Here is a 27,929-nt window from a genome sequence, read left to right as displayed (position 1 = left end):
CCATAGGATGCTCACACCCAAGTTTGGGTAAACAAGATTAGGCAAATAAGGATAGAGAAGGGGGTGCTAAGGCCCCCAGGATAAAGTAGGGAGGAGCATAGGCCCCAATACATAGGTATATGAAACAAGATTAGGTATTCAGGGCACAAGTGACCCCCAATTTAGTACTAGAGCAGAAAGCTGCTTTCACATAGGAGGGAAGAGTCAAGTTAGGTAAACAAGGTAATAAACAGGGCAATAGACTGCTGCGCTGCCCAGAGGGGAGAGGATTAACAAAAGAAAAGGTGCCTTGTTAACCCTGAAGTCACGTGTCCTATCTCATCACCTAGACTAGCTAAGATAAACAGGGGGTAGGCCTCAGGTCTGCTTTTAACAACTTTCAGCAGGGCCAGGATTTTGTTGGTATTAACCCAAACCCCTAACCCCTAACCCCGAATATCTTCAAGACTCCCTTTCCCTCAGGTCCATGAGCTAATCTTCACAGATTTATTGTCTCTTTGTGCACGTTCATCACCATGTTTGTAAGCCTTCGGATCCTAATAAAAATAGGGCAAGGACACTTATTGGGGCTCTTGTCTTTTCCCAGACATTAGCCATCTCTGGCATTTTAATCCTGTGTCCAGCTTTTTTGCTAAACAAGAAAGAACTTTAGACTTAGAGTCTACAACTCTTGACCTGGAAAAGCAAGTATACCAGTTTCTCTAGTGATAAAAAGTTTATTCACTTACTAAACTCTGCAACTTTATATGGAGACACTGAGAAGTTCATAGACAATGCCCTACCAGCTTCAAATGAAAAAGTAATACATTTGCCTTGATCTTTCAAAATAAGAGCAACATTTAAAACATACTGTTCAATTATAATGATGACAAATGAAACTCAGATTTTCAGGTTAATAGGAGAATACTTAAAATGACTACAGAAATACTGCTAGCAATTTGTTTTTGATATTTAACCATTTTATCCCCTAAATCTCTTTAGTTTCCTACATATTTTCAGTGCATCTGGTAAGAAGAAAGCCTGAGTTATTTTTTAAATAATCTTTCACACTGACTTTTACTTTTTTAATGATTTTTTTAATATTTATGAGAGAGAGAGAGAGAGAGAGAGAGAGAGAGAGAGAGAGAGAAAGTGGGGGAGGGACACAGAATCCAAAGCAGGCTGCTTGCTCTGCACAGTCGGACACAGAGCTCGAATTCATGAACTGTGCTGAAGATCATGACCTGAGCTGAAGTCAGACTCTTACCCAACTTAGCCACCCAGGCACCCCCTGACTATCCTTTTAATAGAAAGAGGAATTCTAAGCAGAAACATTATTGTGAAACCTACAGATTTCAGAGAGAACATGGCCCTGCCAACATTCTGATTTCAGATTTCTAGCCTACAGAATTGAGGAAATACATTTTTGTTTTTAAGCCACCAGTTTGTACTATTTTCTTACAAAGCCTTAGGAAAGTAATTCAGATGTACTAGTGATATATACCACAGTTCCTATTACTGGATTCGTCACTTAACACTAACATTTGGAAAAGATTTTTAAATGAATGAATATATTAATCAAATCTCTTCTAAAATAGGTATGTCCTATATTTCACCATGAGAGCAGTGATTTTGGTATTCTTTTCATGTTATTAAAATACTATGAGTGTGGGTATCAATACAGGCCTATGGGGTACATTTGTGGAAAAAGTTGAAGACACATATGGGAGTTTGAAATGTTTATCAAATAAAAGAACACAAAATTGAATAAAACTTTTATTTTAAAACATCACAAATAATTACAAAGATAAATGTCTCAACTGCACAAATGGTTTTATACATATATGTGTATATGTGTGTACACACACACACACACACACACACACTTATTTAAACTTTGCTTCATCTTTCATCTTTTTATCTGAGTAAAAAGAAGAATACTTTCCTCATTCAGGAGATTTTTGATGTTGTAATAATTACCTAGAAGTAAAGCAGTAAGAAAAAAAAAAACAGTTATTTCCATAGAAATCATTTCCTTTTGATTAAATGTTTAGCTATCACTAAGGCAGTTAAAAAGTACATACTACCAATTTTTTTTTGAAGATAAATTCATCTAAAGTAAGTCTTATTTAATTCCATGAACTAAAAAAATCCAAGAGTTAACCATCACCTGTAATCCAGATAAGGTTTGAGAAAGTGAAAATTTTACATCATTCTGATCATTCTAAATGCAAAGATGAATCAGACAAGGGTGAAGGAAGAGGAAATTTTTCTCTGAATTCAACTGTTATTAGTTCACTGAAACTGTTGTAGATTCCCCTAAACCAGATATATGCATATAAAAGTAATTATAAAAGGTAAAACAGAATCTCAAAGTTTAAAAAGAGCAAATGCTTCTCTTAATTATAAATAACAACAGAAGTAAAATACAGAATAGCCACATATATAAGGCAGGTTTATAGCAGTGAGTACAATACTGTGACACACTGTGACTTTCTATGTATTAGAAGTTGATACATATTAGGATTAACGGAGTTATAATATATAAAGTGTTCACAACAGTGCTGGTACATACTAAAGACTGTATAAACACTGCTACTATTACTGTCTCCTTTCATTAGAACGTAAGCTCCATGAGGACAGGGATTTTTCCCTATTTGGTTCACTTATGTATCCCACTCTTAAGAGCAATGTTTGAGAGACTTTCAGTCACCTTCATTGAATGATGAATAAACAAAAGAACAAATTAAAAGTCCTCTTTCCAAAGGCTTGTGCTCTTTAACAGCTAATGAAACACACTATTCTGTATGCTTAAAATAACCTACTAAAAATTGTTTGACTACATAATGTCTTAGAGATAATACAGGAGAAATAATTTTCCTCCTACATTGGACACAACGTATCTTCTAACTAAATATTTTTACCTTTAGTAACAAACAACTCCTGTTCAATTTTCAGGTAACCAAATACTAACATACTTACCTAATGATAAAATTAAAATATGTATCAAACTTCTTTGGCATCAGGCACACAACAGTTTCATTTTGACCACTGTGGCTTCCATTTGCATGGTGCTCATGAGCAACTATATAAATATTTAACTATATGAAAGAAAATGTATTTAATTATTCTTACCTGAAGGAACATAGAATGAATCCCCAGTTGTTATTATATAAGGTGTTTCATGTAAGGTACATAAAAGGTCACCAAAGTTAACATAAAAAACCTGTAAAATTAAAAATTAAAATTTCATTTCAAATTGAACCACCACAACTCACTCACTGTAATGAAACTTAAAGGAAACATTTCCTTTAAGAATAAGCAGAAAAATGGCCCTCCAAAGATGTCCACACTCTCATCTTCAGAACTTGTTTTGTTACATGGCAAAAGGGACCTTGAGATGGGGAGATAAATAAGCCTGGATTATCTAGTTGGGCCCATTCTAATCACACAAACCTCTTAAAAGTGGAGAATTGCTTCTGCTGGAAGCAGAAGAGAGATGAAGGAGAGGAAAAGGCAGAGAAATTCAAAGCATGTTAAAGACACAGACTGCTGGCACTGAAGATAAGAGGGCCATGAGCCAAGAAATAGAAGCTACTTCTAGAAGCTAAGAATGACATTCTGACCAAGAGCCAGCAAGGAAATGGGAGCCTCAGTCCTACAACCATGTGGAACTGATTTCTGCCAACAACCTGAACGAACCTGAAAGCAAATTCATCCTAAGAGCCTCCAGAAAAGAATACAGGGCTCCCAACATCTTAATTCCAGCCTTGTGATACTCTAAACGGAATACTGAGCCAAGCTCACCAAAATCCTAACCTATAGCTATAGGGGTGCCCAGGTGGCTCAGTTGGTTGAGCTTCCGACTCTTGATCTTGGCTCAGATTATGGTCTCACAGTTTGTGGATTTGAGCCCCATGTCTGGCTCTGCACTGTCAGCACAGAGCCTGCTTAGGATTTTCTCCCCCGTTCTCTCTCTCAAAATAAACATTTAAAAATAGAAGAATTCTAACCTATATAACTATGAGATAATAAATGGGTGTTGTTTTAAGCCACTGGAACTATACTAATTTGTTAAAACAGCAATAGAAAATTAACATGGGAAGAAATTTCTTCTGTTCTTATTTTTTACCAGCTTATGAAAATTCAGAACCACTGTAAATAAGATCACTTTAGTATACTAGAAAAACAGCTAGGTTTTATATACACCTCACTGAAGGTTACATGCTCGGGACATGTAATTCAAACTGACAAACCAAAGAGAGAGCAAAAACAAACCAAACAAATGATACATTTAAATAAGTATCAACATTAAGAAAGTAAAAGGATAAAACCAACTCTCAGTCGTACAGGCTTCCATATTCAAACATGGCAATTTTTATATTTATGTGTACGTAGCATCCTGGCAATGATCTGTTTTTTGGCAACTAAAACAACATAAAGCCTTCAAACAATGAGATTCAGATTTTGAGATTTAGCAATCAAAAACATTCTGAGAATTATTCCTCCTCTTCCTCCTCCTTTTTTTTCTTAACTCTTTGTAAAATGAGCCTAAAATACCAGAAAAACAGCAGCTAGCACTTATTTAGCACTTACTCCTTGCCAGCCACTGTTCTGAGCACTTAATTTATATTCATTTAATGTATGTACTTACCAGTTAGACAGGTACTATTTTAATAGCTTTATACAAATGAAGAAATAGAGGCAACAGAGGGGTGTAATTTTCCAAGTTCACAATGTAAATGGCAGAGCTGAGTTTGAACTCAGGCACTTTGATTCCAGAATGCATGCTCTTAATATGATATACTAACTCCCTAAATGGGAAAAAAGCTCTTGTAATGGTTCCAAAGGTACTTTTATAATTTAATTAAAAATTTTTTTTATTACATCTAAAAAAATTTGTCCCAATTTAAAAAACAAAAGGCAACAAACATACTACCCAGAACGTCAAGCATATATTTCTAGGTGGTTTTTTTTTTTTTTTTCCTTACCTATTCAGTTTGGCTCTCTAAGCACAACTCCTCATTTCTGTCAACATTTTAGTAAGAAGGCTTTTGAAATACACAAAAATAGAATGTTGAACTACCATGAGTATCTAACACCAACAACCTTCCCTGTTCAGTCTCTTTACTTCCCCCATTCCATATTATTTTGCAATAATACCCCAGCATCATAAACCCATCTATAAATATTTCAGCGTGTACTAAAAAATCAAGGTGCTTTTTCATTTTATGTATTTTTTAAAGTCTTGTTTATTTTTTTTCAGTAATCCCCACATTCAAAGTAGGGCTCAAACTCACAACCCTGATATTAAGAGTTGCAGCCTCTGCCAACTAAGCCAGCCAGGTACACCTCAAGGTGCTTTTTTAAAAACACGACTACAACAGCATTATCACACCTAAACATGAATATTTAATATCACATACCCAGTCTGTATTAAAATTTCCAATTGTCTCTTAAATGTGTTTTGAAGAGTTTACTTATCCTCTTAAATCACTTAAATCACTATAGTGGCTCTCAATTTGGGGATGATTTCTCAATTTCAGGACACAACAGGCAATATTTGGGAACATTTCTGATTCTTACAACTAGAGAAGTACTACTAGAGTCTATTTGGTAGAGGCCAGGGATGCTTCTAAACATCCCACAATGCACAGAAAGCCCCTACAACAAATAATTATCTGGTCTAAAATGTCAATAGTGCCAGGGTTGAGAAACCCTGATCTATAGGTTCTACTTCGTTCTTTTTTATTTCTTGCAATGTATTTATTAAAGAAATCGAGCAGCAAAGTTTGTTGTAAAAACCTCTGCACAGCTGAATTTTGCTCATTACACTCTGAGGGGGTCATTTGAAAGGTCACCTATTCTTTATTTCCTATACTGGTAGTTGGATCTTAGAGTTTTGATCAAATTCAGGTATTTTTGTTGTTGTTAATTTTTTTTAAGGGGATGGAAGAGACAAGACTATTTCATACATATTGCTGTATTCTTCCATGAGGAGGCACATAATGTCTGGCTGTCTTTTTTTTCAGATGTTAGCAGAGACTGATGCTCCATATCTAGATAGATCCAACAGTTTCTCAGGGGTTGCAAAATGGTAATATTTCATTCTAACACTTCTTCCTCATGTATTAATTGGAATATTTCTAAGAGAACAAATTTTGCCTCATATCTATTTGGTTACATAATAGTACGGTTTATATGAAAAGGGCAGAATAAATGTTTGATTCTTTCCCTTTATTTACCATATTTGTTGTCAAAATGAGTTAGCTTCCTAGAATTCTCCAACAATGGTGAATTAGTCTTTCTTTTTGTAGCTGTCTTTAAAATTCATGAATTTAGATATAACAGATGTGTATCAATTCACTTAAGTTATTTTTATTGATACTCAAGCTTTCACATCTTTGTCCAATGAAAGCATCTTCAAGTTGGATCCTGTGACCTTATGACCCAATTCTAATGGTCTTTGGTAAGTTTGCCCATAGGTATGACCAAAATATTTCAAGCTCAGCCCCAGGCCTGCATTCAGACATTTCTCTAAGGAACTCTGGTTCCCTTAAGTGTGTTGCTCTCACTTTTCTGTTTTTCAGTTCTGGAACATTTATTGTCTAATTTTTCAAATATTTCTACCCTTCACTCACTTGTGCTTTTATCTCTCTTCTATTTTTTTTCTGTTCCCCACATCGCTTCACTTTTATATTTTCCATTTCTTAATCTCTTCTTGTCTTCTGGGAGAGCTCCACAACCAACTCTTATAGTTAATCTGTTAATTCTTCTGTGGTTTGATTTTAACAAATCTACTACTGCTATCATGTCCCTCTCATAGAGAGTCTTTAACATTGAGTCTGAAGGAAAGAGTTAATGCCCTATGCTGGTTCTCCATCTGGTCCCTTTTGTTTCTCAAAAGCATATACTGAAAAGCGTGCTTCATGTTTTGGGCACCTGGGTGGCTCAGTTTGTTAGCTAACTCTCAATTTCAGCTCAGGTCATGATCTCAAAGCTCATAAGATCGAGCCCCGCAGGCTCTGAGCTGACTGTGTTGAGCCTGCTTGACATTCTCTCCCTCTCTCAAAAATAAATAAACTTGGGGCGCCTGGGTGGCTCAGTAGGTTAAGCGGCCGACTTCGGCTCAGGTCATGATCTCGCGGTCCGTGAGTTCGAGCCCTGCGTCGGGCTCTGTGCTGACAGCTCAGAGCCTGGAGCCTGTTTCGGATTCTGTGTCTCCCTCTCTCTGACCCTCCCCCCATTCATGCTCTGTCTCTCTGTCTCAAAAAATAAATAAACGTTAAAAAAATAAAAATAAAAATAAACTTAAAAAAATTAAAAAAAATAAAAGTGTGCTTCATGTTTAAACAAAAAATGTAAAACTATTCTTGTTATCAAGAAAAAAAAACTAACTCATTTTCATTAAAAACTGTTAAAGACAGTATTTCAAAGAAATAAAAATCAACTATAATAACTTAATAACGTTATATTTCTACAGTTCCTTCAATTTCATTTTTAAATTCTAGTCACAGTAAAATAGGGAACTCTATTTTATAAAAGTTTGCTTAAATATTTATCCTAAAGGTCTTCTTATATGGCTATTCTTTAAAATAATATGTCTAAACTGATATAAAAATACTTAGGAGAGTACATGGAACATCTAAGTGCTATATAACTGCTTAGTATCATACAATGGTTTATCTCATTAGGTCAAAATATAAAATATAACCATTTCTTCCTGCAGCACATTTCAACTGTCTCTAATTTTTGCAATTACTATCAATGTTACAATAAATACCTACATATGTCCAACTTCCCTAACCTTTAAATTATGTTCTTAGGAAAATATTCTGAAATGAGATTCATAGGTCAAAGAATACAATTATCTTTCCAATAATTTCTACTAGTTCAGTAAATATAAAATATCCACGTTTCTAACATGGATTCCTTTGAATAGTGGCCAGGTTAAATGCTTACAAAACATTCACTACTCAAATTTTCTTTTGTATAATAATGGCATTACAATTTAATGGGTAAGTGCTATTATTTCAATGATAGTATTGCACAATGCTTATCTAATTAATTGTTCTTTAACGATTATACAGGAATTATTACTTCAGTTAAATGCGTTACTTTTACTCCTTTAATAGCACCTAAAGATCAGTAACATTTTAAGATTGGCTTAAAGTATATCTTAAAGTATTTTAAATCTGGGGCACCTATTTGGCTCAGTTGGTTAAACGTCCAACTTTTGGTTTCGGGTCAGGTCATGATGTCACGGTTTGTGGGTTTGAGCCCTTTATCAGGCTTTGTGCTGACTATTTGGGATTCTCTGTCTCCCTCTTTCTCTCTCTCTCTGCCCTCCCCCGCTCATGAGCACACGTGTGCGCTCTCTCTCTCAAAATAAGTAAATAAATAAATTTAAAAAAAATTAAAGCATTTTAAATCTGGATTCTACTTATACTAATGTAATAATGAATTACTCTTTTACTCTCATGTGTAACTTCTTTCCTTGTCTCAAATTGCCCTTCTTTGTTAATACAAATTCAAGGGCCCACATGTTCTTTCTTTTATTCCTTCTTGAGTTACTTCAATTTTGTCAGTAAAAATAATTGTTTTGAAAACAATACTCTACTAACCCATGATACCCCAAGTTCCTGAAACGCTACTTACTGAAAAATGTGCCTCAGACATAACGTTTTTTAAATGTCAGTAAAATATTACTATTCTTAAAATTTGGTGATTTTCAAATTCTGTAATTTTCAAATTCAAAATGTGCAAATATATGTATCTCACATCAGTGGTGTAGGGGTGTGTATCTCCAATAAGAGACAGAGGCAGAGACTGACCCACCTTGCCATCTCATTATAATTTCAGCCAGTAATACTGCCATATACAGTAATACATTATTTAGTACTTACTGAAGTAACTAGCTTCTAGTCCTCCGTCTACTGCTAATTACATGATTCTGAAGAAGACTTTTAAAACCTCATTGTTGCTAAACTACATGATCTGAGAAACGAGATTTAGGCTTCATTTTCACTGGCTTTACTGATTTGTCTGCAAACCTAGATATATTCTAGGATTCTTTTAAGTAAAGAAACGTCGGAATTTTTGAAGTTTGAAGTTACAGTGCTATGTACAGAACAAGTACTTTTAAATAACCATTGGTTGACCAACTCTAAAAAGACTTAACAAATAAAAAAAATTCTCATGCACTATAGTAATTTCATTTCTGAGAAAATAGTGTTTTTAATGCCTCATCAAGTCCAATAAATGAGAGTTATACCCAAACATAAATATATGGAGAAATACACTTACCAATATATCTGAGCCAACATGCTGTTTTCCCTTTTCTTGATGTGGTCCTAATATCAATTTTCCCATCGAAAAAATGGGTGTATCCAGTGTTTTATATACTTTCAATTCACCATGCTCAACAAAAAACTGATATGTATCTCGTGGCCTTAAAAGATCTAAGGGAAAAACACTACTGTAAATATAAAGCAATAGCAATAATAATGATCAATGATAGAACATATACACACATGTATACAACAAGAGTTATTTCTAGATATAAACCTCATTTACTCGAGCTAAATAAAATGGTAGAGGTAGAATTTTGTCTGCCTTATAAGCTGTGTGACCAGGCAAGTTATTTCTCACCCTGTGCCTGCTTCCTTTTCTATAATGAGACAACAGTTCATCTCTGTTAGAGTTGTGACTATCAAATGAATTAATGTGTATAAGGTATTTAAAATACTGCCTGGCACAAAATAAGCATTAGATAAGCCTTGGATATTAATGATAATAGTGGCAGTATTATTATTATTTCTATTATAGCTCAGAAAACAAAATTAGCTAAGACACAAGGTAGAATTCCGTATCTTTAAAAAGTTTAACAAAGCCCACAATTAACAAATGTATCGTCATAACAACGGATTTTGTGCTGGCCTGACTGATTATTAAATAGCAAGATTTCTGTCATGTGAAGCAAGAGTTCTAATAGATGCTCAAAAATAACTACCTCACTCTTCAATTTCCCTTTTACTTATAAACATTGCCAAATATATAGTTAATATATTCTTTATCATCAGCTTGTTTCCTTGGATTTTTGATAATGTTAGTAATCTCACAGGTTATAGGACATAGAAAATACATAGATGCAAGAAACAGATAAAAAGCAATGAACTCCTGACAAACTCACTACTTTTCGAACCTAAACAGCAAATGTTTTAAGATACTACACTAAACAAAATTTTCTGTACTTCTGCCTGTTGCCAAATAAACAATCTGATTATAAAAATAACTGTACTACTTAAGATGTCAAATGGAACTTACTTCGCAGCCAAAATTTTAAGTGAAAATACCATTACTACCTCTCTGACTTGACCTATTTGTCCTTTGACTTAGGATAAACAGTCCTCAGTACTTACTGGTACTGTCAAAACCGTTAAAACATCTAAATATTTCCTGTATGTAAATACTGCCTGGTTGCTAAACAGCTGAGTGTCCCCTACTTGCCCTTCTCGCACTATAGCCCCTCCTTTGGAACCAATCATGGTGTCCCAGGCACTGTACTTTTAATGCCTACTAGATACAACAGGAGGCTTCTAGGACCCTGTGCTGACCTTAAACTTAAACCTGGCATTTGTGTGGCAGATCAGTGTCCTTGCTAGTCATCATCCTAAAGGTCTGATATCCCAGGTATTATTTTTGGTATGCATGACCCATAAGGCTGTCTAAATCCTGCCCACAGTCCCTGTCTGGTCTCACAGTAAGGGGGTATCCTGGGATCTACCAGCTAAATTGCAACAATTACCCATAAAAAGCCCTTGTCCCCATGTGTCCTCTTGATCAAAGAAGACCTGTACCCTACCGGGGAGGCAACATTCCTAATGATAGCACTTGTAACCCAGAGTATAAATGCACTGTGTTATGTGCCCTCTAGATGTTGTTTGGTATCAATGCTCCTCCAGAGTAGTCTTCACACAGGCTGCTTATTGGAATTAGATACCCTACTGGACTTTGGCTGTGAAACAGCTGGGAAGAAAAAGAAAAAGTAGGTAGGCTAGTCATACAGCCAGCAGTTTGCCCTTACTAGCTGTTAAATTAAGCATTTTTAGTATCATCTCTAATCTTACCCATGAGAATCACCTCTCTTGTTTCTGGGTCCTTTACCCTTGTTGGCTGCAACGGATCTCCCAAAGGTACATTCAGATTTACCATGAACTTATTCTCTGCAAAAGAAATATCATTGAAATAGAAACTAGTTACATAATTCTTCTCAATTAAAAATAAGTCTAGTATGAAATATAGCTACAAACCAACCACAAAAAAAAATGCCAGGGGCATAACACTCTCTTCCAATTTTTCTATTTATAAATGACCGCTCTGATAAAGAAAAATTCAAAAACCACAATGATTTAGTATGGAAGCAAACATACTAAATTTATTTTTGTAAGCTTGATGTGACAACTCTTGATACTCTTGTGTCATCAAGAAGTTATATGGCATACTGAATATCCTTTAAGAGAGCTGAAGTAATACACTTCAGAAAAAAATTTATTGAAATATCTATTTCATTTTATTTGTATTGAAGTAGGCTACAACAGAGTTGAACTCATGACCCTGAGATTAAGACCTGAGTTCAAGAGTCAGATGCTTACTGACTGAGCCACCCAGACACCCCTAAAATATCTATTTTAATCATAGTTTGAGCACAGGAAAGGGCAGTTTCAGTGAAAAGCAATTTACTCATGAGGAAATGCTTTATATTATGCCATTAATGATTTTTTTAAAGAACAAAATCAGCGTATTTCCAAAATCTTGACAAAAGTGGACAGTAAAAAGTAAATTCAAAATAAAAGAAAAACATGGGGCATTGTGTGTGACTCTTGATCTCAGGGTTGTGGGTTCAAGCCCCACATTGAGTGTAGAGAAAGGAAAGGGGAGGGGAAGGGAGGAGAGGGGAGGGGAGGGGAGGGGAGGGGAGGGGAGGGGAGGGGAGGGGAGGGGAGGAGAGGAGAGGAGAGGAGAGGAGAGGAGAGGAGAGGAGAGAAATGAAATGAAATGAAATGAAATGAAATGAAATGAAATGAAATAAATAAATAAAATAAAATGAAATGAAATAAAATAAAATAAAATAAAATAAATAATACAATATTCCAAAATTCATAGAATGCAGCAAAAGCAGATGTTAAGAGTGAAATTTATGGTTATAAATGCTTGTATTAAGAAAATTTCAAATAAACAACTTCACATTACACCACAAGGAACCAGTAAAAGAAAAGACTTACCTGAAATTTAGTAAAGGAAGGAAAAAAACAAAAATCAAAAATAAATAAATAAATAAATATCAGAAGTAAATAAAATAGAGACCAGATTAAACAATAACATTGAAAGTAACAACAAGTTTTGCGTTGATTTCTTATCTGGCCCAATCTTGTGGAGTAGTGTGTTAATATTTATGTATTAAATATTTAATATTTACACTGTAGATTCTCTAGCTTTATTTTATTGTTAATCTTCAGTTTTATACCACTATGGTTGGAAAATATACTTGGTATGATTTCAGTCTTCTTAAATTTGCAATATTCGTCATATTTCTTTTTATGTGATTTTAATAGGGGATTCTTCTGTGTGTACTTGAAGAAAATGTGAATTCTATTTTAAATACATCTTTTAGAACCATGTATTCTAAAGTATGCTTCAAGTAAAAAATGTCGTTAAAAAAAAAAAACTTTAACTGAGGGTACTCATTTAAAATGAAGCATATCAGAGGGGAGGTGGGAGAGGGGCTGGGTGAAATATGTGAAGGGGATTAAGAGTACACTTGTAATGAGCACTGAATAATGATGTATAGAATTGCTTAATCACTATATTGTACACGTGAAACTAATATAATACTATATGTTAACTATACTGGAATTAAATAAAAAACTTAATAGAAAAGAGAGAAGAAAAAAAGTGAATTCACCCTAAAGTATTATATCCAAAGGTTTTAGAAATAAATTTCAAAATTTATAAAGAGCTACCTCTCAGAGCACTACTTATTTTTAATGTTTATTTATTTATTTTGAGAGACAGCACAAGCAGGGGAGTGGCAGAGAGAGCAAGAGAAAGAATCCCAAGCAGATTCTGCATTGTCAGCCTTGAGATCATGACCTGAGCAAAATCAAGAGTCAGAGACTGAACTAACTGAGCCACCCAGTTGCCCCACCAGCATACTATTATTTAAAATAAAATCCAAAAGTTACTTTCAGGAATAAGTTCATACTTCTTTCATCATTATCAAGACAGATCCTTTTCCTATTAACTAATTTGTTGACTTTTCCAATGTTTCCTTTTGCCTTCCTTTTAGATGATACTGTGTCTGGGGACAGTATTCCACCAATCACAAATCCTCCTGGAAGTTAACAACAAAAAAGGTAATAAAGTATCATACCTGGGAAAGTAAAAATATTAAAAAAAATTTAAATTAATATAGCGTATTTCCTTTCAGACTACCAGAGGATATACTACTATTCCATTTTACAGCTAGTAACTCAAATAACACAAATACCAACCAACCCCACTTATGTTTCTACTACCCTAAATACAGATGAGCTGATGGAAGATGGGAGAATGATCTCTGTTGCTTGAAATCAACATTCATTAATGGAAGGTTAAAAAACAAACAAAGAGGAGAGATTCAACATGGCAGAGAAGTAGGGGGACCCAAAGTTCCCTCATTCCTCAAACACAGCAGTATTGAGGCCAAAGGACTTTGAACTCCAAGAGTCCAGGCTGCAGAGTGACAGAGATTTCTCCAGGGGCCCGGACAACCTGGTGGGCCATAGAGCTACTTTAACAAACAAATCAAAGCACACCTGGTACAGGGTCCAAAACAACACTACAAGTAGGGAGATAAAGCAATCAGAGTCACAACAACAGAGAGCAAGTAACACACTCCAAAAAACACCTCCTGAAGGGCCAGGCCCTGGACAGTGTATGACCCCTCTTTAATATAGTAGTGCTCACAGGTGCAGGACACATAACAAGCTTTTAAAACACATAAGGTACAGAAAACTAGCCAAAATGACAAAACGGAAGAATTTTCCTCAAAAGAAATTCCAGGAAGTAGCAATAGCTAAGGTATTGATCAAAACAGATATAAGCAATATAACTGAACAAGAATTTAGAATAAGTCATAAGATTAATCGCTGGTCTTGAAAAAAGCATAGAAGACAGCAGAGAATCTACTGCTGCATAGATCAAGTAACTAAAAAATAGTCATGAATTTAAAAATGCTGTAAATGAGGTGCAAAATAAAATAGAGGCGGTGACAGTGAGGACTGAAAAGGCAAAGGGGAGAATAAGTAAAATAGAAGATAAAATTATAGAAAAAGATGAAGCTGGAGTTGACTCTAGAAGATGGTGGCGTAGGAGGACACTGGGCTCACCACGTCCTGAGCGCTTAGATTCCACCCACATCTGCCTAAATAACTCAGAAAACTGACAGAAGACTAGCAGAACAGACTCTCCAGGGCCAAGCGTAGACAAGTGGCCCATGGAAGAGCAGAGAGGCAATGCATGCTACACGGACTGGTGGGAAGGAGCTGGGGCGGTGGAGGGGCAGCCTGCCTGCCAAGGCAGAGTCCCTGAAGTCTGGCTTGCAAAAGTGGAGGGGCCGGACTGTGTGAGTTCTGACAGCCAGCGGGACTTAACATCTGGAATGTTATAAGCCAACAGCTCTGCTCGGAGAGCAGGAGGATGACAGGACACCGGGAGGGAGAGGTGTTGAGCCCTGGAAGACAGAGCTCAGTTCGGCAGGGAACAAAGGCGCTGGCAAGCACCATCTCCCTCTCCCATCCCCCAGCCGAAATCCCAAAGGGAACCAGTTCCCCTCACCGAACTTGCTTGCACCGCGCAAACACCCAATGCTGTGCTTCTGTGGATCCATCCTTCCCACGGGTCTGCCTCCCTCCTGGTGCTACAGGGCCCCTCCTGCAGGGGACCACCGATGGCAAAGGGAGCTAAGCCTGCCCCTCCCACCACTGTGCATCTTGTGGATCCACCCCGGCTAATAGACCAGATCCCGTTGAAGCAGCACCACAAGCCTGGCATGTGCAAGTAGCCCAGACAGGGACCACACCACTCCACAGTGAGTCCTACCCCTGGGAGAGGAGAAAATAAGGTACACACCAGTCTGATTGTGGCCCCAGCAGTGCGCTGGGGCAGACATCAGGTCTGACTGCGGCCCCGCGCACCAACACAAGTTACCTGGACAGTACAGGGGAAGTGCTCTGCAGTTTGGAGCCACCCAAGGGACTACCCAAAATGACGAAATGGAAGAATTTTCCTCAAAAGAAACTCCAGGAAGTAGCAACAGCTAACAAAATGATCAGAAACCATTTAAGCAATACAACGGAACAAGAATTTAGAATAATAGTCATAAAATTAATTGCTGGGCTTGAAAAAAGCATAGAGGACAGCAGAGAATCTACTGCTACAGAGATCAAGGGACTAAGAAATAGTCATGAGGAGCTAAAAAATGCTATAAATGAGGTGCAAAATAAAATGGAGGCGACCACAGCTCGGATTGAAGAGGCAGAGGAGAGAATAGGTGAAGTAGTAGATAAAATGATGGAAAAAGAGGAAGCTGAGAAAAAGAGAGATAAAAAAATTCAGGAGTGTGAGGGAAGAATTAGAGAACTAAGTGATGCAATCAAATGGAACAACATCCATATCATAGGAATTCCAGAAGAAGAAGAGAGAGAAAGGGGCTGAAGGTGTACTTGAACAAATCATAGCTGAGAACTTCCCTGATCAGGGGAAGGAAAGAGAAATTGAAATCCAAGAGGCATAGAGAACTCCCTTCAGACGTGACTTGAATCAATCTTCTGCATGACATACCATAGTGGAACTGGCAAAATACAGGGATAAAGAGAAAATTCTGAAAGCAGCTAGGGATAAACAGGATGTAACTTACAAAGGGAGACCCATAAGACTAGTGGCAGACCTATCTACTGAAACTTGGCAGGCCAGAAAGGAATGGCAGGAAATCTTCAATGTGACGAACAGAAAAAATATTGCAGCTGAGAATCCTTTATCCGGCAAGTCTGTCAGAATAATAGAAGGAGAGATAAAGGTCTTCCCAAACAAACAAAAACTAAAGGAATTCATCACCACTAAACCAGGCCTACAATAGATCCTAAGGGGGATTCTGTGAGTGAAATGTTGCAAGGACCACAAAGTACCAGAGACATCACTAGAAGCATGAAACCTACACACATCACAATGACTCTAAACCCATACCTTTCAATAATAACACTGAATGTAAATGGATTCAATGCTCCAACCAAAAGACACAGGGTATCAGAATGGATAAAAACATAAGACCCATCTATTTGCTGTCTACAAGAGACTCATTTTAGACCTGAGGACACCTTCAGATTGAAAGTGAGGGGATGGAGAACTATCTATCATGCTACTGGAAGTCAAAAGAAAGCTGGAGTAGCCATACTTATATCAGACAAACTAGACTTTAAAGGCTGTAACAAGAGATGAAGAAGGGCATTATATAATAATCACAGGGTCTATCCAGCAGGAAGAGCTAACAATTATAAATATCTATGCGCTGAATATGGGAGCCTCCAAATATATAAAACAATTAATGACAAACATAAGCAACCTTATTGATAAGAATGTGGTAATTGCAGGGGACTTTAATACTCCACTTACAACACTGGCTAGATCATCTAGACACAGGATCAATAAAGAAACAAGGGCCCTGAATGAGACATTGGATCAGATGGACTTGACAGATTTAGAACTCTGCATCCCAAAGCAACAGAATATACTTTCTTCTTGAGTGTACATGGAACATTCTCCAAGATAGATCACATACTGGGTCACAAAACAGCCCTTCATAAGTATACAAGAATTGAAATCACACCATGCACACTTTCAGACCACAATGCTATGAAACTTGAAATCAACCACAGGAAAAAGTCTGGAAAACCTCCAAAAGCATGGAGGTTAAAGACCACCCTACTAAAGAATGAATGGGTCAACCAGGCAATTAGAGAAGAAATTAAAAAATATATGGAAACAAACAAAAATGAAAATACAACAATCCAAACGCTTTGGGATGCAGTGAAGGCAGTCCTGAGAGGAAAATACATTGCAATCCAGGCCGATCTCAAGAAACAAGAAAAATCCCAAATACAAAATCTAACAGCACACCAAAAGGAAATAGAAGCAGAGTAGCAAAGACACCTCAAACCCAGCAGAAGAAGAGAAATAATAAAGATCAGAGCAGAAATAAACAATATAGAATCAAAAAAAAAAAAAAAAAACAAAAACTGTAGAGCAGATCAATGAAACCAAGAGTTGGTTTTTTTGAAAAAATAAACAAAATTGATAAATCCCTAGCCAGACGTCTCAAAAAGAAAAGAGAGAGGATCCAAATAGATAAAATCACAAATGAAAATCGACTTACCACAACCAATCTCACAGAAATACAAGCAATTATCAGGAAATACTATGAAAAATTATATGCCAACAAACTGGACAACCTGGAAGAAATGGACAAATTCCTAAGCACCCACACACTTCTAAAACTCGAACAGGAAGAAATAGAAAACTTGAACAGACCCATAATCAGCAAAGAAATTGAATCAGTTATCAAAAATCTCCCAACAAATAAGAGTCCAGGACCAGAAGACTTCCCTGGGGATCTATGAGACTTTTAGAGCACAGTTAATACCTATCCTTCTCAAGCTGTTCCAAAAAATAGAAAAGGAAGGAAAGCTTCTGAACTCATTCTATGAAGCCAGCATTACCTTGATTCCCAAACCAGACAGAGACCCCACAAAAAAGAAATTACAGGCCAATATCCCTGATGGACATGAATGCAAAAATTCTCAACAAGATATTAGTAAATCAAATTCAACAGCACATAAAAAGAATCATTCACCATGATCAAGTGGGATTCATTCCTGGACTGCAGGGCTGGTTCAATATTCGCAAATCAATCAATGTGATACATCACATTAATAAAATAAAGGATAAGAACCATATGATCCTGTCAATCGACGCAGAAAAAGCATCTGACAAAATTCAGCATCTTTTTTAATAAAAACCCTCAAGAACGTTGGGATAGAAGGAACATACCTAAGCATCATAAAAGTCATATATGAAAAGCCCACCACAGCTAATATCATCCTCGATGGAAAAAAAACTAAGAGCTTTCCCCCTGAAATCAAGAACATGACAGGGATGTCCACTCCCACCACTCTTGTTTAACATCGTGTTGGAAGTCTTAGCATCAGCAATCAGACAACAAAATGAAATAAAAGGCATCAAAACTGGCAAAGAAGTCAAACTTTCACTTTTCCCAGACAACATGATACTCTGCATGGAAAACCCGCAAGACTTCACCAAAAGGCTACTAGAACTGATACATAAATTTAGCAAAGTCGCAGGATATAACATCAATGTACAGAAATCAGTTGCATTTCTATACACCAATAATAAAATATCAGAAAGAGAAATCAAGAAATGATCCCATTTATAATTGTACCAAGAACCATAAAATACCTAGGAATAAACCTATCCAAAGACATAAAAGATCTGTATGTTGAAAACTATAGAAAATTTATAAAGGGAATTGAAGAGAACACAAAGAAATGGAAAAACATTCCATGCTCATGGATTGATTAGAAGAACAAATATTGTTAAAATGTCTATCCTAGGGGCGCCTGGGTGGCTCAGTCAGTTGGGCATCCAACTTTGGCTCAGGTCATGATCTCGCGGTCCGTGAGTTCGAACCCTGCATCAGGCTCTGGGCTGACAGCTCAGAGCCTGGAGTCTGTTTCGGATTCTGTGTCTCCCTCTCTCTCTGACCCTCCCCTGCTCATGCTCTGTCTCTCTCTGTCTCAAAAATAAATAAAACGTTAAAAAAAAAATTTTTTTTTTAAAAGTCTATCTACCCAAAGCTATCTACACATTCAATGCAATCCCAATCAAAATTGTACCGGCATTCTTCTCAAAGCTAGAACAAACAATCCTAAAATTTGTCTGGAACTACAAAAGATCCCGAAGAGCCAAAATAATATTGAAAAAGAAAACCAAAGCATCACAATTCCAGACTTTAGTCTCTACTACAAAGCTGTAATCATCAAGACAGCATGGTATTGACACAAAAACACACACACAGACCAATGGAATAGAATAAAAACCCAGAATTAGACCCACAAATGTATGGCCAACTAATCTTTGACAAAGCAGGAAAGAGTATCCAATGGAAAAAAAGACATCTCTTTAGCAAATGGTATTGGGAGAACTGGACAGCAACATGCAGAAGAATGAAACTAGACCACTTTCTTATACCATACACAAAAATAAACTCAAAATGGATGAAAGACCTAAATGTGAGACAGGAAACCACCAAAACCCTAGAGGAGAAAGCAAGCAACAACCTCTTTTGACCTCAGCCACAGCAGTTTCTTGCTCAACACATCTCCAAAGGTAAGGGAATTAAAAGCAAAATGAACTACTGGGACCACATCAAGATAAAAAGTTTCTGCACTGCAAAGGAAATAATCAACAAAACTAAAAGGCAACTGATGAAATGGGAAAAGATATTTGCAAATGACATATTGGAGAAAGAGTCAGTATCCAAAATCTATAAAGAACTTACAAACTCAACACCTGAAAAGCAAATAATCCAGTGAAGAAATAGGCAGAATACATGAATACACACTTTTCCGAAGAAGATATCCAGATGGCTAACAGACACATGAAAAGATGCTCAATGTCACCACCTCACACCAGTCAGAGTGGCTAAAATGAACAACTCAGGAAACAACAGATGCTGGCGGGATATGGAGAAATGGGAACCCTCTTGCACTGTTGGTAGGAATGCAAACTGGTACAGTCCCTCTGGAAAACAGTGTGGAGGTTCCTCAAAAAATTAAAAACAGAACTACTCTACGACCCAGCAATAGCACTACTAGGAATTTACCCAAAGGACAGGAGTGCTGATGCACAGGGGCACTTGTAACCCACTGTTTATAGCAACACTTTCAACAAAGGCAAATTATGGAAACAGCCTAAATGTCCATCAACTGATGAATGGATAAAGAAGATGTGGTTTATATATACAATGGAATACTACTTAGCAATGAGAAAGAATGAAATTATGCCATTTGCAGCAACATGGATGGAACTGGAAGGTGTTATGCTAAGTGAAGTAAATCAGTCAGAGAAAGATATTATATGTTTTCTACTCATATGTGGAACTTGAGAAACTTAACAGGAGACCATGGGGGAAGGGAAGGGGAAAAAACATAGTTACAAACAGAGACTAAGGAGACAAACTTTAAGAGACTCTTAAATACAGAGAACAATCTGAGGGTTGATGGGAGAGTGGGGGAGAGGGTAAAATGGATGATGGACATCGAGGAGGGCACTTGTTGGGATTAGCACTGGATGTTGTATGTAAGTGATGAACCACAAAAAAGAAATCTACCCCAAAAAGCAAGAGCACACTGTACATACTATATGTTAGCCAATTTGACAATAAACTATATTTAAAATAAACAAATAAATAAAAAACAAAGAACACAAAGGCCAGCAATGAAATATTTATAATAATCCACATGCAAGCTTAGCTCATTGACTTACATTTACCCATCACAGAAAGGAAATAACTTTTAGAGAACACTCATTGTACTTCCTTGCCCACTCTCTACATTATGAAGAGAAATATGATAAGAAAGTGGGATGAGAACAGTAAAGGGAAATAATATCTGCCAGTCATAATTTTCTCATATTCTGATCTAGTGACTCATTTTATGCATTTAAAAACCCTGTTTAATAGTATGGAATAATAAAACTCTATAAAGCCACACATTCACCTCAAACTGCTACCAAAGAGAGAAAAAGAAAAGCATCTCTATAGTAATCAGACAAATTTGTACTTGAATCTATTCTTGCTTGACTCATTTTTGAAGGATGATGATAAAATGAGGTAATCTAATATTAAGATAGTGCTTGAAACGTAATATATATAAATAAACTGTGGCTATCCTCATTATTTTTTATTGTCAGATATTAAAGTGTCAATTGGAATTTACCTGATGGCCTTCCATGATAATCTATTCGCTCTCCTCGCCAATATTCCAAAGGTTTCAATCGTGTTCTCTTGGTCCTGCGAACATCTGGTGTGTTGGAAGGCAATACTGTAAAAAAATATTAAACAAAAATGTATACATATAAATGTTTAGTTGTATGGTACTTTGTGTGGAAAAATTGATATTACTCTATAGAACACTAATGTTTCTAGACAAACCAATAGAAAAAACAAAATTTTACAATATATTTGTGTTAGTAATTAAAGAAATGCCAATGTAACAATAAACTAAAAAATTGGCAAAGATTAAAAAACTTAACACTCAGAGTGAATGAGGATAAAGAGGCACAGAAATAAATACACTGTAGGTGGAAATGTAAACAGATTGAGGATAAATTAGCAATAACTATTATAATAATCTTTGATTCAGAATTTAATTTATAGAAAAGGAGTTTGCAAAAATATTCACAATAAGAGCCAAAGCTAGAGGTGGCCCAAAATGGTGGAGGCCCTCCAACATAGGGAAGACCCTCAATTCCCATTCTCATGGACACACTGAACCCACACCTAGATATAGAGCGATTCCTCCTGAAGAACTGAGAGCTGACTGAACAGGTTCTGCTCAACAAAGGACAGAGGGACACAGAGAGAAAGGAGAGACAACACACGGTAACATCAGAAACCCTACCCTGATACTGTGACCTGCAAAAGGAATGGATGTCACTGAGAAATGCAGATTCACCTGCCCTGAGGCACAAAAACAAAAGAAAACAAAACAATACAAAACAATATAAAACAAACAAAACAGTGGTTTAAAGGGTACTGGACCCAAACTGAAGGAAATTCATTTACTAACCCTACAGCATCTGCCAAAAAGTGGTGGAGCTGCCAGAACTCTCTCCAGATCAGAGGTGCTGGCAAGCACCATTGCTTATGTTCTTCTACCTTGATAACACAGATGGGATCAGAATTTGGGTGCTCTAGCTAGTCTGCTAGGGTTGCTAGACAGCCCCAGGACCCTAGCTAGCTCCAGCTATCCTCACAGCATAGCACCCCATCCCTGCACCCTAGCTCCAGCCATCCAACCAAGACAGTGCTGGCATGAAGCACCCAGGGACCCCCTCCATCCTACCCTTGCTCCAGCTCCAGCCATCATGCCAAGGTGACCCCAGCCCAAGCACAGTCCAGGTCCAAGCCATCCCACCGGGGCAGCCTCGACATGAAATGCCCCAGAACCCCCAGCCCATGCTCACTCTGGCTCCAGCTGGCCAGGCAAAGCTGCCAAGCACACACAGTCTATACAGGTGATATTCCTACACAAGTCCACTTCTTCAAGACCAAGAGAGGAAGCTGTTCTAATTCAGAGAAACAAATAGAACATTAGACAAAATAAGGAGACAGAAAAATATGTTGCAAACGAAAGAGCAAGATAAACCACACCAAAAAAAAAAAAAAAAAAAAATCTAAAGGAAATAAAAAGGAACAATCCACCTGGGGCACCTGGGTGGCTCAGTTGGTTAAATGTCCGACTTCAGCTCAAGTCAAGATCTCGTGATTCGTGGGTTCAAGCCCCGCATCAGGTTCTGTGCTGACAGCTCAGAGCCTGGAGCCTGCTTCTGATTCTGTGTCTCCCTCTCTCTCTCTCTCTCTCTCTCTGTCCCTCTCCTGCTTGTGCACTCTCTCTCTCAAAAATAAATAAACTTAAATATATATATATATATATATACACGTATCACTATACATTAACCGAAACTAAATAAATAAACAAATATTTTTTAAAAGCAGCAGAAAAAAAAAAGCAGTATCAATAAACTGAAACTCTTATAAATAATCATTACAACTTTTAAAATACTTTGGTTGTTACAGTTTATCATAACCATCTATCTGGCTTTCTGTTAGAAGTATTTCTTCCGAATTCTCAAGAGCTAAGTTTTGGAGTCAAACTTACATACTAACTATACCATGAACCAGTTGTGAAATATCACAGAAGCTAAAGTCATTCAACCTCTGTAGTTTTTTCCATCTGTCTAATAAGGATAAATAATAGAACCCACCTCATGGAGTTTTGTGAGATATAAATTAATATAATGCTGTAAAATGCCTGATATATAGCAATTCATTAAACAGTAACTATTACTGTTTTTTTCATTCATTCATTCATTACACCCAACACGGGGCTCAAACTCATGACCTCGAGATCAAGAGTCACATGCTCTTCCAACTCAGCCAAACTTCTATTACTTTTTTTTTTTTTTTTTTAATGGGCAAAGCTAGATAGTCAAGAATGTTCATGGTAGTACTATTCATAGTTAGAAAACAAAAACCAGTTTGAACACCATCTAAATGCTCCACAGTAGGAAATCTGTAAATCGAGGTAGTTATGTGTGCATGTTTGTATACATAAATCCACTCATTTTATCTGAACAATGCAAAGTTCTATATACTAAACTCACTTTATTGGCTATATAATTAAATCCCTATGCTCTTACTTACTGTTTGTTAGAAATTTCCAATTCTGAAAGTAGTTTATTAAAATTTCCCAGTCTAACTGTACTGTTTAAATAAAAATCTTGCTTTTTCTTTTTTTCTTTATACATTTTAGTTGGTAGGTTGTTTGGTACATAAGAGTTTGTGATTTTTCTATTTCATTAATGCTTTATTTTATCACTAATGGCCTTCTTTATTCTGTTCAGCACTTGTATTTTAACCTTAAATTCCACTTTGCCTAATACTAAAATTACACTATTTTCTTTATATTTACACTAGCCCGCTTAATTTTTTGACAATCTTTTATTTTAAAACCTGTGTTAAGTGTTTCTTATAAACACATAAGTCAATTTGTACTATTCAACCAAATCTGAGAGTCCCTACATAAGAGGAATTCAATCCATTTACACTTATTTAGTATAACAACTAACATATTTCCTTTTATTCCTTCCATCTTACTTTACACTTACTAGTTATATCAGTGCTTCTTCTTTCTCATTTTTATTGGTTCCAACAAATGCCCATTTCTTTTTCCTCTCTTCCCTTGGTCATTTCAAAGTTCTACTGTGATTTTTCACTCTAATATTGGTCACCTTCCCATTCCTGACACTCAAAAGTCAAACTCTCATTTCTCCATGATTATACTTAAAACATTATATAACCCTTACCAAGATACACTCTCCTCTCCTTTTTCTCATTCAGTAAAATAAAACTTTTAGACTACTTTTATTTTTTTTAATTTTTTTTTATGTTTATTTATTTTTGAGACAGACAGAGCGTGAGTGGGGGAGGGCTAGGGAGATGGAGACATAGAATCCGAAGCAGGCTCCAAGCCATCAGCACAGAGCCCGATGCGGGGCTCGAACTCACAAATCACGAGATCATGATCTGAGCCGAAGCCGGACGCTCAACAGACTGAGCCACCCAGGCGCCCCTAGACTACTTTTTATACCACTCTTCTGCCACTACTCTCTTCCCTACCATACTAAGTTTTATTAATATAGTCTGGATTTCAAGGTACTATTACAAAAATCATTATTTAGCACTTATAAATCCCCATTCACATTAGCATTAGTTACTAGTCACACCCCAAAGTAATCAGCAATGATTCACATACTTGTATAATAATCCTCTCCCCTAAGATACATGTGTGAACTGTGACTTTCTTCTCATTTCGGGAGTATGGCGATAGTAATAGTAACAATATATAATCCTGTGATTACATCATGATTTTATACACACACACACACACACACACATATATGACAATATATAGGATATTATACATTTAAGACACCATCTAGCAGAAGCAGAGAGAAATTCTTCCTTGCTGGCTCTGAAGAACCAAGGTGCCACACTGTGAAGGGGCCTCTGGAAAGGGTCATGTGGCAAGGAACTGCAAGTACCCTTTAGAAGCTGAAAGTAATGGCCCATGGCTGACAGCTAGCAAGAAAACAGGTACCTCCGTCCCATAATTTCAGGGAACTGAATGCTAACAACCACATTAGCTTTGAAGAGGACCTCAGATGACACCACAGCCCAGGATGATACTTCAGATTGCAGCCCGTGAGACCCTTGAACAGAGGACCCAGCTAATCTGTGCCTGGGCTTCTGACCCACAGAAAATATGGATAATAAATAAATGTGTGTTGTCTAAGCCACTAAATTTATGGTAATTTAGTACATACCAACAGAAAACGAATACACATTATTTAAATTTAACCACATATATTACAAGAACTATTCCTCATCACTGTTTCCTCTCTTTGGACTCCATTCTGATTTATCTACTTGTTTAGAATACCTCACATGAGTATTCTGCCTGGAGGATTTAGAGTAAACTCAATCTTTGCATTATCTGCAAAGTAAATTCACTTATCAGTAAGAAAAATATGTTGGCCAGATATAACATTATTGGATTATAATACATCTCTAGGCTACAGATGTTATTTTATTCTTCCAATGTTACACAGATAAGCAGTGCTAGTCATTTTTTCTCCTTTATCTGTAACCTTTTCATTCTAAAAGCTTCCCTATATTCTTGAAATTTAGGAATTTTATTCACTGATGACTAGAAGTATATCTTTTTGAAGGATTTTGACTAAAAGTTGGCAAACTCATTCAAATTACAGATAGGAGCCAATCTTTAATCCAGGGGTTTTCTTTAACATATTACTTGTAATTCTCTCTCCTCCATCTGTTTCTCTTTTCTGTAAATCCTATGCTTTGCAAGTTTTCTCAACTGTCTCCATGTTATTTCCATTGCATACCTTTTTTCCCCTCATGATTTCCATCTTTCTATATTTCGTCTCTGAGGAATTTCTTCCATGTCAACACCAGCTACTAATTCAGCTCTCAGTAACAGTGACCATCTTTATTTTCACTTCATCTACCAACTTTTTAAATTGAAAAAATAGGGTTTTTCAATACCAGAAAGTTTTCTATGCTGTAAATGAATCTTTCTTTTATTGTTAAAATTGTTATCTATCTACTGCAAAAATTCTAGCTCACCAGTAGCTGACTACTGTTTTTAGGCATAATGCTTGATTTTCCTCTCTTTAGTTGATAAAGCCCCTGCTGAGGAACATTTTTATTTCTTTTTGCCTACTCTTGACTAGTTAGCAATCCACTTCAAGACAAGCATTAAGCACTAAGAGTCTCTCTTCATTGGGCCCAAAATACTGACAAGATGTGAGTTTGTGGTTGAAGCAATCCAAGGAAGTTTCTCTTCCAGTGAGTGGTTCTCTTCAGGTACAAGTGCAGGGGCACTCCCAACCTCAAGCACAGAGAGAAACATACAAGGGCACTCCAATCCTACAAAGTTGAGAGGTCCCATGAATCTTGACTGGCAAATATCTCTTTGGGAAACACAGAGTTTTAATCCTCCATGACCTCTCCATGGGTTCCTCAGCTCCCATCTTTGCCTACTTATTTATTCCAGTTACTGCTTTGTTTACAAGTCAACTGGATAAAAACAGGAGTTGTCAGGGATGTCATCTACCTAGCAATTCTATTTTACAGATTCTCTGCCCTAGCTTTTAGCCTAGGTGAAATCATGCTTCCTACTATTACTATGTGAAAAAGAGTGAGAGGGATAAAGGATTTATTAAGTGAACAATAAAGAAAATCATTGGCCGGAGATGAGTTATTGTAAAATTCATGAAAACTAAACACTTGGTTTTAATTTATCTGTCAATTAATCCAAATACTTCCCCCTGCTTCAGAAAAATTAAGTCCTACTTAGTAACAGAGATTTTATAATATGAAGATATTAAAAGAAATAATCTTACCTAACTTGTGATGTATTTTATTCACTGATAGTACTCTAGATATTTTTACTCCTGAGTCACCTGCAAAATGCAAATGATAATATCATGAATAAGACTGTTAATTCCATGTTGAATTAAAGTGTATTAGTTGGTCAATTTCAATATTAAATAAATATTAATTAAATCAATCGATTAAATCAATCCTTATTAAAGAAATTTTAACCTGACAATACATTTTATTACTTCTTTTACTTTCTACTGCCAAGGAATAAAGACTAATAAAACATTTCTCTAGATTTTGCTATAATGTGTATGTCTAAGGAGCCTAATAGTTAAAAATAACAGAAAAGCAGGCTTCATGGCTTCTGGACTTCAGGTGAAATAAGCTACTTGGTAGATAAAAATGCAGGGTGTAATAATGAACAATTAATATGCTAATAATGTAACGCATGATCTCCGAATTTCTAAAATAGTGCAAGTATACTAAATTATCAGTGCTCCAATTAGGTCAGAGTTTTCAACTTTAGTGTTATAAATAGCATCCAAATATAGCTGCCATCAATTCTTTGTCTTCCTATACATAAATGCTGTTGTTTATCAAGAGGCAGAGTCCAATGCCCTTTTCTTTGAATCTCTGCTAACCTGTGACTTGCTTGACTAACAGAACACGTAAGAAATGACATTCTGGTACTTCAAAGGCTAAGTCCTAAGAAGATAGCAGGTTTCACCTGGGTCTCTTGGAACTTCATTATGGAAAAAGGCGGACACCATATATGACATCTGACCACTCCAAGACTGCCATGCTGTGAGGAAACCCAAGCTAACCACATGGAAAGGCCATGTGGAGGAAAAAAGATATACTTGGTCAGCCCCCACCCACCCTGTTCCAGCCACCCCAGCTAAGTGCTATATATATAAGTGAAAAACTCACCCTGGACTTCCAACTCAGTTTAGCTTTCAAATGAATGACTCCAGCCACAGCAGTTTGCATTTAACTATGAATGCATGACATGGCCCAAGAGAGAACTGCCTAACTAAGCCAAATAAACCCACAGAACCATGAGAGATAAATCAATTACTATTTTAAG

The 27,929-nt window shown here is 36.5% G+C and overlaps 1 protein-coding gene across 4 annotated transcripts in view; it reads right to left on the bottom strand.

Moving 5' to 3' along the window:
• Positions 1 to 1,742: 1,742 nt before the first annotated feature.
• CENPC (centromere protein C) overlaps positions 1,743 to 27,929 on the bottom strand; it is an 80,295-nt gene continuing 54,108 nt past the window's right edge. Inside the window, exons 13-19 of one of the 4 annotated variants that reach the window (XM_086704918.1) lie at positions 26,863 to 26,922; positions 21,090 to 21,194; positions 13,244 to 13,372; positions 11,109 to 11,204; positions 9,286 to 9,440; positions 3,115 to 3,205; positions 1,743 to 1,959 (exon numbers count right to left, since the gene is read on the bottom strand). In XM_086704918.1, the coding sequence (XP_086561044.1) occupies positions 1,889 to 1,959; positions 3,115 to 3,205; positions 9,286 to 9,440; positions 11,109 to 11,204; positions 13,244 to 13,372; positions 21,090 to 21,194; positions 26,863 to 26,922 (707 nt within the window). In that variant the 3' untranslated portion in view covers positions 1,743 to 1,888. Of the gene's footprint in view, positions 1,960 to 3,114; positions 3,206 to 9,285; positions 9,441 to 11,108; positions 11,205 to 13,223; positions 13,373 to 21,089; positions 21,195 to 26,862; positions 26,923 to 27,929 lie in introns of those variants that run through there. The other 3 variants (XM_086704920.1, XM_086704919.1, XR_015250423.1) reach the window with 3 other exon arrangements.

This window comes from Puma concolor, chromosome B1, assembly GCF_028749965.1.
Source record: "Puma concolor isolate L17-30 chromosome B1, mPumCon1.1.hap2, whole genome shotgun sequence".
Classification (NCBI taxonomy): domain Eukaryota; kingdom Metazoa; phylum Chordata; class Mammalia; order Carnivora; family Felidae; genus Puma; species Puma concolor.
Note: the sequence above shows the minus strand (reverse complement) of the source record. Positions and strands in the feature narration are given on the sequence as shown.